Source organism: Nothoprocta perdicaria, unplaced genomic scaffold (genome assembly GCF_003342845.1).
Source record: "Nothoprocta perdicaria isolate Ctin4 unplaced genomic scaffold, notPer1 scaffold_97, whole genome shotgun sequence".
Classification (NCBI taxonomy): Eukaryota; Metazoa; Chordata; class Aves; order Tinamiformes; family Tinamidae; genus Nothoprocta; species Nothoprocta perdicaria.
The window spans coordinates 2,711,411-2,722,808 of record NW_020456276.1 but is presented as its reverse complement, the minus strand read 5'-3'; the positions used below and the strand labels follow the sequence as shown (position 1 = coordinate 2,722,808).

Here is an 11,398-nt window from a genome sequence, read left to right as displayed (position 1 = left end):
GCGCTCGGCGGCTGCCTGCCTGGCCGCGCTCGCCCTGCTGCTGCTGCTGCTGCCGGCGGCGGCGGCGCTGGGCGTCCCGACGGGCTGGGGTGCCACGCGGCCCATCGCGCCGCTGCCCTGCTGCCTGCTGGCCTCGCTCGCCCTCGGCGCCGCCCTCCTCCTCCTCCTCCTGCACACCGTGGAGGGGCGGCTGCTRCAGGGCGCCCAGGAGCAGATGCGGGCGGCGCCGCTGCTGCCGTCCCTCGCTGTCCCCTCTCCACCGCTCCCTTCGGCMTAGCCGCGTCCCGCGGAGCGAGCGCCTGTGCGCGGGTCGCGCCGCCGCCTGTCCCCACGGCCGCAGCCTCAGGTGACAGAGGGGCAGCCCTCATACAGGCTTTTTTAGCTGCTGTCTGGTTTACCACCACAGTTCCCACCTCCAAGGAGCGCCATGGAGCTGGTGGAGCCCCAGGGAGCCTGGGTTTGATGATGCTGTGGTGGGTGGTGCAGCGCTCCAGCCCGGGGCTCTCTGCAGGGATCATGCTGCGCTCCGGTCCTGCTCTCGACCCGGTTGCAGTTCCCAAGCCCAGCTCTGAKGCTGGATTAGTTGGGAGTAGGGAATAAAGGTGGTGTTTTAACCCTCTGTGCTGGATGGAAGAAGCTTTATTCCAAGCTGGCATCAGACCGGTCAGTGCAAGTGCAATACTCAGGGCTGGGAAATACAGGGCTGGGATGCACGCGCAGGGGTGGGATGGATGYCTGCCTGGGATGGATGTCCCAAGGTGGCTCCTGGGAACTGCTGCCACTGTCACTGTGTCCGCCACCAAGACCCAGCAGTGGTGGCTGCGGCCACATCCTTGCACCCAGGCCTTGGGGAAGTGCCCTGGGATCTGTATCCTCCACACGTCCCAGCGCCAAGGGTGCTCCTCGGCATCTCCGTGGCTGTGCAGGCAGCGGGGGGCTCCCGGCGGGCTCAGTGCTGCAGCTCGCTGAGCCGCCTCTCCTCCTGCACGTGGATGAGGGCATTGCGCTGGTTCACGACCTCCAGCAGCCGYGCCAGCGTCTCCTGCTCCGCCGCTCGCTCTGCCGGCGTCTTCTGCACTTCTGTGGGAGCCACGGGACTGGAGCAGTGGGGCAGGCGCCCCGGTCCCCTCCCCAGCCCCATCCCGCACCGGGACCCTTACCCTCCTTGCTCATGAAGCGCCGCAGCTGCTGGTCCAGCCGGCTCTGCTGCTCCTCCAGCTTCAGCTCTTGCACCCTGTGGAGGGGAACAGCAGTGCCCACGGGGTACAAGGGGCTCATCCCCGCTGGTGTCACCCCACACAGTGGCTCCTTACGTGATCATGAGGTCRGACTCCTCAGACACCAGGCTGTTCTTCTTCTGCACCAGGTAGAGCAGCTCGTTCATCCACTGCGTCCTCAGCTCGGCCGGGGAGGCTGCAGGGCCAGTGTGAGCGGCGGCCGGGCACTGGTGCCCCGGGGTCGCCCTGCTCCCTGCTCCCTACCGCTTTCTTCCCGCAGGAGCTTCTCCAGCTTGACGCCCTGCTGCTCCAGCTCTCCGAAGGTCACCTCGATCTCCTCCAGGCGCCGCTGGATGGCCTGGGGGACAAGAGCGGCACTGGCTCCCGCCCGGGCAYGGCGCACGGTGGCCAGGAGCGCGGTGGCGGGCAGCGCGGGGCCCACTGTGCCCACCTGCGCCTTGCAGAACCGCTTCATCTGMGCCTCGCGCGCCTGGCGCGGCAGCAGCCGCGTCCACGTCGCCAGCCTTTCCGACTCTTCCAGGACCGGGACCTGCGGTGGGGAGCACRAGTGTTGTCCCCACCGCCCCACTGAGTGGCTCCCGATGTCCCCCTCCGTCACAGAGGAGTCACTCACAGGCTCAGTGCCAAGGTCCGAGCTTTCCTCTTCCTCTTCCTCCTCCTCACTGCTGCTCTCCTCCAAATCTGCCAAGGAAAAGAGCCATTTTGGAGTGCTGCCATTTTGGGGTGGAAAGGGAGGCTCCCTGCAGCTTGCTCGGGCCGTGTGCTCTTTGGAACAGAATGGGCTGAGCCCCCACAAACTCATGTGCAATGGGCAGGGAGGGTTGGACACGGCGCAAGCAGGAGGGACCCCTTCCCATCTCCAAGAGGCTCCACCTGGCAGCCACCCACCTTCCTCCTCCTCCTCCTCATCCTCCCAGTGGCCTGAGCGTCTCCCTGGGGCCATCAGCATCAGCCTGGCCGGCTTTGGTGGCGGCTGAGGCTCCGCGTCGCCCGTCAGGCTCAGCGTGGACAGCTTGAGCTTTTCCAGCGGTGTCAGCATGATCTTCCTCCTGCCGCCACTCTCGTTGCCCTCCTCATCCTCTCCGTGGGGCTCTGCACCCGGGCCCTGCTCCTCCATTGCTCCAGGCGCTGCCTCTGGCTCCTCTGCTCTGTCGGGCTCTGCCGATGGTGAGTCTGGTAGTGACTCCGGTGATGGAGACTCCACCAGTGACTCCGACGTTGGAGATTCTGGCAGCAACTCCAGCAGTGACTCTGGCGGTGGAGACTCTGGCAGTGACTCTGGCGGTGACACCGGGAGTGACTCCTGTGGTGACTCCAGCAGAGACTCTGGTGCTGGTGCCTGTGGTGGCACTGGGACCACTGGGAGCTGAGCGGGTGCTGCCTCCTCAGGGATCACACACGGACTCCCTGTGACTGGAGACGAGGGGCCAGTGGGGACGTCCTGGGGCAGAGATGGCAGGAGGTGATGCTAGGGCATCCCTGTCCTCACACTCGTCRGGGCCAGCACGCTGGCTCCAGGCTGGCCCCCATTTTGCCCAGTCCCCTTGGGGCTACTCACCCGCTGGGGCAGCAGCGGGGCCTCATCCTGCGGCAGGTCCATGCTGTGGAGATTGGGGTCATGGAGCAAGCAGTAGAAATGACCTGCAGGGGACACAAACGCGTTGCGGGCCAGGAGGGAGGCGGCAGGGCAGGCACCTCGTGGGCTGCCATAGAGGGGGTGCAGAGCGCGATGGGCTGGAACGTGGGGACCCAACTACCTGCAATATGGGGACACCATGGCCACAAGTGAAGGCACACCATGAGCTGTAACATGGGGACACTGCGGACTGCAATGTGGGGACTCAACCAGCTGCAATATGAGGACGATGATATGGGCTACAACATGGGGACCTGACAGGTTGCAATTCAAGGACCCAATGGGCTCCAATGTGTGGGTCACCATGGGCTGCAAAGTGGGGACCTCGTGGGTTACAACATAGGGACACCATAGGCTGCAACATGGGGACTCTGTGGGCTGCAACATGGGGACACCAGAGCCAGCAGCATGGGGACACTGTGCCCAGCAAAGCCAGGGCTGCTCAGGCTGCAAAATGGGGATTCAACAGGCTGCAACGTGAGGACACCGGGGGTTGCAATAGGGTTGCATTGCGGGCTGCAATGCGGGGGCTGCGCAGAGGGGCCTGTGTGCAGCCCTGTGCGCAGCCCGGGGGCAGCGCCCGCCTCCCCGGCGCGCGGCCGGCGCCTCACCGTGCTCCGCGTCGAAGGCGTAGTCGCCCAGGCGCAGGGTGGCCCCGCAGCGCCGGCACCTGAAGCAGCCGCGGTGGAAGAACCGGCCCTCGGCGCTGACGCGCTCCACGATGTAGACACGGCGGGCGCAGAAGTAGCAGGCGTCACTGCTCTCGCCACGCGCTGCCGCCTGCGCCAGCCCAGGGATGGGGAGATGCGGGGGGATGATGGAGACACCCTCCGGATCACCCCCCTCCAGCTCCCAAGGCTCGGGAAGGGCCGGCTGGCACCGTGCAGGGAGCCGCACGGCTCCGCTCCAGAAAACCAGTCGGGTCAGGAAATGTGCTGGGAGGAGTCCCCAGCTCGTGGGTGTTGCTGACACAGCCCAAATCCCTGCCTGTGGCTCTGCTCCGGCCCCCCACAAGTGCCTGGCATGGATGGAGCGGCTGCACCCAGCACTGTAGGCGGATGGGACCCACCTGGCTGGGATCCATTGGGGGCTGCTCGCAGACACCGTCCTGGACATCTCCACCGAGCCCCAGGTCTGTCTAAAAAGCCACCCACGGATAAGGCCAGGCACGACCTGTCCATGGAGCCACATGGGGACAACCTGCCAGAGGGCACTGGGGACACAGACACCTTTTCCTGCCACCCAGCCTGTCCCTGCATGAACCCACCTCTGCCTCCCGGCGGCTCCTCTTGGGTTTGGCATCCTTCTGGGCACCATCCTGCAACACGGAGCAGGGGGATGACAGCGGGCCCGGCAGCCAGCCCGGGCCCACAGTGGTGCGGCAGGATGGGATAGGATGGGATGGCATGGGATGGCATGGGACAGGATGGGATGCTCCTCACCTGGGCACGCTTCAACGTCAGGTTGCGGCTCTTCTGCAGCTTACTGAGGAAGAGGATGGCACCCTTGGTGCCGCGGGATGGCACTGAGTTCACGGCGACATCCTCTGTCCATGCAAGAAGAGGGGACAGGATTACCCTGAGGTGATGCAGCCAGACGGGGAATGCCCCAGCCATCCCCAATCCCCTATCCGAGGGGCGCCAGGAGGGAGTCAGGAGGACCCCTGCCATGGGTGGCACAGGTACGTGGCCATGCCCAGAGGTGCCCACCTGGGGAGGGCTTGAAGGCCTCGTAGAACTGGCTGAGGTAGGTGATGAGGCCCAGGCGGTCGGACTCCGCCATGGAGGCCATTTCAGCGCTGGAGAGCACGGGCTGGATGCCCAGCTCCTGCTCTGCCACGTCCAGCAATTTCTGGTGCCTTTGCACGGGCTCCAGCGCATCCAGGGAGTCAAAATCCCTATGGAGAGACAGGGCACGGTGCGGGGCCAGCTCGGCAGGGCCGAGGGCTGCGGGCGAGCGGCCAAGCTGCTTACATGAGGTCGGGGCGGAAGCGCTGGAGCAGGGCGCCGAGCGCGCGGCCGCTGCGCCAGGAGCACGTGAAGTCGGTCACCTCCACGTCACCACCCGTGCTGGCCTGGCACCAGCTCAGCAGCTCCTCGTAGGCGTCTCCGGACACTGCAGGGGGGCACAGCGATGTGCCCACGTCCCCCGGAGCTGCCGCAACCCGAGCATCCCGGGCACACTTTGGGGATGTGGACCCACACGTTGGGAGTGCAGGGGGGGATGATGCTGCTGGGCAGGAGCCGGCAGCAAAAAGAGGGTGGGGAGGACACCTGGTCTGGCAGGAAGGGACAGGGGAGCCTGGACTGGGACAGGAGCATCTGCTCATACCTGTGCTGAGCCTCTCGGTGCTCTTGCCCTTGTGGTCCACATCCACCATGCCACAGAGGTAGAGATCCTGCACCTGCCGGGGGACACACGGGTCCCTGACTGCACAGGGCCAGGGTCCCCAGCTCCCTGGGGGTCCCAACTCCAGCTGGGGGACACACCAGCACCCAGAGGGGGAACCAGGGCCCAGCTCACCCCTGCTCCCCACCAGGGAGGGCTGCGGGCAGTACCTGGCTGGGCTTGATGGCGCCCAGGTTGAGGTTGGGGTAGCGCGTGGCCGGGTCGATGCTGTACTGGCTCACGTTCTTGCTGGTGTTGTCGGGCGACGTCTGCGAGAGCAGCTGGTAGATGCTCTCCCTGGGCAGGGGCGCAAGGCTGAACCCCGGCAGCGCCGGGCTGGGCGCTGGGGCAGGACCGGTGCCGCTCCGCTCACCTCTCGGCCAGGACGTGCAGCGGGGGCGCCCCGGCCGCCCAGCGCCGCACCATCCACGCCGCGTCCAGGGCGGCCAGGAAGCCCCGCGCCACGCCGGTGCCCAGAGGCCAGAAGGGCTGCGGGGAGGAAAGCAGGGGCAGGGATGGAGCCACGCGGCCGGTCTGGGCGGCAGCGCCCGGCCGCGGCGCTGGGAGGAGGCCGGGAGTTGCCGGCACTTGGCTGGAGATRAAAGCCGGATGAGACAGCGAGACACAGGCCATGCACCTGGGCCCGGCGTGGGCACGGGGACAATATCAGGGAAGTATCCTGGTGTGGGGAGCAGGGATGAGGACATGCACCAGGATGGGCTGTAGGTTGTCAAAACAGCTCCCTGCCTCCTTGGCGGAGGGGAAACTGAGGCACGGGAGGCAGCCGCTGGTGATGGGGCAGTTCCTCACCTCCACCAAGCAGTCGCCCACCAGCCCGAGGAGCAGGCGGCTGCCGTGCTGCTCCCGCACCAGCGCCGCGTTCTCCGAGCGCATCATGCAGGTGAAGTCGAACATGTCGACGTCCGGCTCGTCCCGGTGGTTGCGGGCGAACTCCAGCTGCGGCAGGCAGTAGTTGGTGGAGAAGTTGGCCGCTTCCTTGGCGTAGCTCAGGAGGGCTTCCTGGTTGACGTTGTTCGGCGCCAGGAGGCTCTCCGTGTCCGGCTTGTCCTGCGGGGATGGGATGAAGGTGACAGGCATGTCCCCATGGCCGGGGGATGCCCATCTGAGCCAGTCTGTGCCTCCCGGCTCCAAGCGGGATGCTGCTCCTCACCTGGAGTATGACACCCATCTTGAGCAGGCTCTGCTTCTTGGCTGTCATAACGAAGTAGTGAGTGTCGTCCTTGTAGTAGACGATGTTTTCCAAGTCGATACCTGGTGTGCAGGTAGGAGCCTCGCTGAGCCCAACAGCACCGAGAGCCCCCAGTGCCAGATGAGCCCTCCAATGTCCCTTGTCCCGGCTCTCCATGGGGCACTGTGCAGGGATGCAGCATCCCCATCATCCCAAGGGGGACATCCCTGCACAGGGACGAGCACCCAGCAGGGCAGAGCCCCCCACTTGACCCACGTGGGGCCAGGCCACGGACCCGTCTTGTTGTAGAGGTTCTGGAAGAAGCTCTGGTTGTAGATGCGGGCGACGCCGCTGATCTCGGCCACCTCCACCTCGGCCTGACTGTGCCGGTTCACGAAGTTGGCGGTGATGCCGATGGCGAGTTTGCCGCGCATCTCCTTGCGCACGAAGCCTGTGGGYGCCGGGGACATGAGCACAGGGTGGCTGCGAGGGCAGGGCCCCCTTCGCCGCTGCGGTCTCCGCTCACCTTCGGGGACAAACTTGCCGCCGCCGGCGGAGAGGAGCACGTCGAAGGAGTAGCGGCCAAGCGTGGAGCTGGGCTGCAGCGCGGCCCGCCAGCCCCCGCCTGCGCCACCGACAGCAGCGCGGCACATGCGTCACGAGCGTGCTGGGTCTCTGCCCCGGAGGAAGCAGCAACCCTCCCGTCCCCCCACGTGGCGGGGGGACATTGTGCCCCATCCAATCGTGTCCCCAAGGGTGCTGGGTGTCCYCCCCAGCCCAATGCCTTACCCTTGCCGACCGGGGGCAGGACGCCCTTGAACTGCACATTGATGTGAACCTCCACCCCCAGGAGCAGGGCCACCTTCAGCAGGATCAGCTGGAGCTGCCGGATACCTGGAGCGAGGACACGGAGAGGGGCAGCCCCGGCACGTCCTCATGCCCCATGGTGGGTGTGCTGGGGTGTCCCCAGGGATGCTGAGCAGGTCCCCACTGCCACTCACTGATGTGGTCCAGGGTCCCGGTGCAGAAGCGCCCATAGAACTTCTTGGCACCCAGCGCACGCAGATCGTGGATGGTGAAGGGCCAGAGGTGCAGGACATTGTTGCGGGAGAAGGAGCCCCTCTTCTCGAGCAGCACCACGCGGGCGCCCAGCAGCGCCAGCTCAATGGCCGTGCGCAGCCCGCACGGACCAGCCCCCACCACCAGGCACTGCAGGGGGAAACGGGCCGCGTGGSGATGGGGTCCGACACGATGGGGATCAATCCCGGCGGATCCCCAGCACCGCGGCAGCATCTCCCCAGCCCAGCTCGGGATTCGGCCTCCCCTTCCCTGGGAGAGCAATCACCACAGGGAGCGCCTTGGGGGGGACCCCATGGGTGCCCCCACCACCATCCTGCCTTCCTGAACCTTGCACTGCTGCAAGAGCAGCAATTAAAGGCTGGGCGAGATAAAGGAGCTCGTTTCCGCTTCCAGCAGCTGCAGAGCAGGGAGCTTTTCCCTGGCAAAGCAGCACGCCGGAGCTTGGCCTCCCGCCAGCACCAGCGAAGGGCAGGACGGGACACAGGACACAGGGCAAGGGAACGGCCAGCCCAGGAGCTTGCAAATAAGGACCCCYTGTCCCATGCGATCTCCCCCCAGCCCATGGGCACTCCAAGAGAAATGGCACCATGCTGGGCTCCCGGCGGACGCTCTGGCTGCGGATGGCACGTGATGGCACCCAAACCCCACGGGTACCTTGGTGCTGGCACAGGCTGTGCCCTGTTCGTAGTCCCCGTGGGCGGCCTTCTTGTCCAGCTTGTTCCACAGCGCCTTGGCGCTCCACGAGTTGAGGGCGGCCTTGAGCTCCCGGTAGAGCTGGAGCCCCGTGGCGCCCTGCAGCCCCAGGTGCCCACGCAGCTCCCCGAACGTGCCCAGCACCTCCTGGCACTGCCCGGCGCGCAGGAACCGCTCGAAGAGAGCGTGCGCTGGGTTGCCCGCATCACTGCTTGGGGCACTCATCCTGCCCAGGACACAAGGGGTGGCTGAGGTAGGGCAGGGGGTCCCGTTGCACCCTGCAAGGACCCGCTGAACCAGCCCTGGCTCCAGCATCACCCATGCGCAGGGACTGCAGACGGCGGCACATGGTGGTGCCGCTCACGGGAGGGCAGCAGCAAGGTACGGGACGGGAAGGGCTTTGTCCCCAGGCCACGCTGCTGTCCTTCGGTGACAGCAGCAGGGAATAGGGGCTCTTAAGTGAGGGGAAATCAGCAGCCCGTTGCTTGCTGTGTTTTTCTCTGCACTCTCCAGTTCCCACTGGGCCCCCGTGCCAGGGCTCGGGAGAAGCTTTTCCCACCGCCAAAGTGGTTGGGGCAGCTCCGCAGAGGCAGGGAGAGCTCCGGGCAGGATGGCAGCTCCCTCGGGACTGTCAGCCCCAGATCCTGTTTCCAATGTTCTGCAACGCTGCAATTGCTGCCCRGCCACAAGCGCTGCTGCTTCTGCCACTGCCACCACGCTCGGCCTGGGGCCCTCTGCCCCTCTGCCCTGGAAGGTCCCAGTGTCCCCACGCTCACAGCAGGGACACGGGATGGTGCAGGGAACCCCCCTTGGCCAATCYTATGGAAAACTCCTCTTATCTGGCCTAATTTGAATCCTTTTTAAAAGAGCTGCAGTCCCGGAGGCGTTTTGCAGGAGCTTCCTGTCCCCATGTCACAGCAGGTCCCTGCGGGCGCAAAGCAGAACCGTGCCCTTCTCCGGGGCTTTTTGGTGCTTTTTGAGCGGGGCCGAGCCGCGCACCTCCACCTTCCCCTGGCCGCTGTCAGCCCGTGGGGCTGCCGGTGCCCTTGCTGGTGTGTGTTTCACAAGGCTGCGCATCCGGGCCGCGCTYGGAGCCAACCACAACCCGCACCCGGCCCCAACCCGGCCCCGCGGATGCTGCTCTGGGCGCGGAGCCAGCGCAGGGGGAGGCAGCACCCGCGCATGGGGCAGGGCCCCCGCGCCAGGGCTGGGCCCTAGGAGAGGGTGACAGAGCCAGGAGCATTGGTCCCTGCTGGCTCCAGCGCGACGGGAACGGGCCAGGAGCTCCAGTGAGCAGAGCGGCTCCGTGCCGGGGGCCACCCACAGCCCCGCGCCAGCCAGGAGACAAGGAGCTGCTGCATGGAGCATCCCAAGGGAGCATCCTGGGATGTCCCAGCATCAGTGCTGGGACACGGAAGTCCTGAGCAAACTCCCCATGTCCCCCTGAAATCGCTTCCCAAACCCCCATTCCTGCCGAGGGGCCGGGGTCAGAGCAGTGCTCGGCGTGGGAGACCAGGGATGCCCGTGGGATGCTGTTTCCAGCACAGCGACTCCAGGAAAAGGGGTTGCAGACAGAGTCCCCCGTCCCTTCCCCAGGGATGCTCTGCTCAGGGCTCCCCACTCACCTCCGGGCCCTGCAGCTGGGGAAACTGAGGCAGAGCCTGGGGCTGGCTGCGCGTCACGGGTGCGCAGGAGCGCACAGGAAACAGGCTGGCGCTTTCCGCAGGCGGCCGCCGGATCCCCCTCTCCTCCCCCTCCAGCTGCTGAGGGACCCAGGCGTCCGGGCTGCGCGGGGGGCAGGGCACGGCTGCCTCCGTCCCACGCCAGAGAAACTGCCCTTTTTTTTCCCGTAATGCTCCTTTTTCAGGCCATTGTCGACGGCAGGCCCTGGCGGGGGCGTTGCAGGAGCCCGAGCTCTGCCCGCTGGCCGTGGTGCCCGGGGCGGTGGCAGAGCCGTCCCCGTCCCTGGCGGCGTCAGCGCTCCGTGCCCGCGCGCACGGGCGAGGGAAGCAAGAGTCACTCGCGCCTCCAGCCCCGGTCCCGCCGCCTCCTGCTCCAGCTGCACTTCCTCCCGCAGCCAGAACCGGAGACCTGGAGCCGGTGGCGGCTCCGCGCGGATGCAGCCCCGGCCCCGGCCCCTCTGCGTGCAGAGCCTGAGGCCAACACGAGCTGCAAGGACAAGGGACGAGACCGCAGTGAGACCCCCGCAGCGGCACCCGGTACCTGGGAGCAGAGGATGGAGCCGCTCGGTCAGCCAAGGTCGCTCCCAGTCGGATGCTGCCCAGTGGTTGCCGGTGGCCGCATCGTTCCCCCGCTGCCCGGCTTGGCCAAGGCCACCAGGATCCCACGGGGCCACCAGGATCCTGGGGGGAGGTGACTGCAGTGACAAGGCGCCGGAGGCTGGCGGGCACGGTGACTCAGAGGCACGCCGTGGCACAGGGCGAGGGTTGCGTGAGTCACGTGCGGTGCCGCCGGACCCGCAGCTCCGCAGCACCGGACACGGTGCCTGCGCCCACCTACGGCCCGCGGCAGCCGTGCCCGGCGCCCCGCGGCTCCGCTCCGGCTGCTCGGAGCCCGTGCAGGGCTGCCGGGTGCAGAGTCCGGCCGCAGCAAGAGCCAGGCGCGCGGAGCAGGACGTGGACACGGCCAGTCCACAAGGAAGCTGGCGATTTCCCGACTTGCTGAGGGATTGGAAAGAGCTCCCTCTGTTTGTGAACGCTTTGAGGTGCTGGGAAGAACTTGGAGCGCTGGCAAGCTCCGTCCTCAGGCTCCAGCCTCAGCTGCATCCCCCCATCCCAATTCCAACAACAAAACTTCCTCATGTTTTTTTTTTTCTCTGATTTTATTAGTTTGGGATGTTGACTTCTGTAGAGCTTCCTCAACTTAGGCCTTGGGCGCTGTTGTGGGATGCAGCTTCTGCAGCTCCAGCATGGGGATGAGGAAGAGGAAGACAAGGCCCAGGAGAAGCAGCCAGAGCAGAAGGGCCGAGTGCTGCGGGAGGAAGAGCCATGGTCGCCCCAGTTCCTTAAGGGACACCTGGGACCTGTGGAGAAAGGGGCCGGAGGCCGTTGTCATCCAGAGGGGCAGAGACCCAGGACTGTCAGGGACAAGGAGAGGACCTGGGGAACATTTATCCCAACGTCACCAGCTGCTTCTGCAAGCCCTTGGAGAGCA

The 11,398-nt window shown here is 66.3% G+C and overlaps 2 protein-coding genes across 2 annotated transcripts in view; one reads left to right on the top strand and one right to left on the bottom strand.

Annotated features, from left to right (window-relative positions):
• SMPD2 (sphingomyelin phosphodiesterase 2) overlaps window positions 1–277 on the top strand; it is a 2,893-nt gene extending 2,616 nt beyond the window's left edge. The window contains exon 11 of the mRNA XM_026053105.1: window positions 1–277. This exon is cut by the window's left edge and continues 6 nt beyond it. Within this exon, the coding sequence (XP_025908890.1) occupies window positions 1–277 (277 nt within the window).
• A 672-nt stretch (window positions 278–949) lies between these two features.
• On the bottom strand, window positions 950–10,498 carry MICAL1 (microtubule associated monooxygenase, calponin and LIM domain containing 1). The gene is made up of 25 exons (XM_026053104.1): window positions 10,448–10,498; window positions 8,186–8,450; window positions 7,453–7,660; window positions 7,241–7,345; window positions 6,978–7,076; window positions 6,747–6,902; window positions 6,434–6,534; window positions 6,073–6,330; window positions 5,636–5,751; window positions 5,433–5,559; window positions 5,206–5,278; window positions 4,848–4,989; window positions 4,584–4,771; window positions 4,317–4,420; window positions 4,142–4,192; window positions 3,944–4,012; window positions 3,486–3,654; window positions 2,797–2,879; window positions 2,127–2,679; window positions 1,852–1,919; window positions 1,669–1,767; window positions 1,482–1,575; window positions 1,314–1,413; window positions 1,161–1,234; window positions 950–1,080 (listed from the first exon to the last, which is right to left on the bottom strand). Exons 2-25 carry the CDS (start codon window positions 8,447–8,449, stop codon window positions 950–952), a joined length of 3,432 nt encoding a protein of 1,143 aa, XP_025908889.1. The 5' UTR covers window position 8,450; window positions 10,448–10,498.
• Window positions 10,499–11,398: the final 900 nt, after the last annotated feature.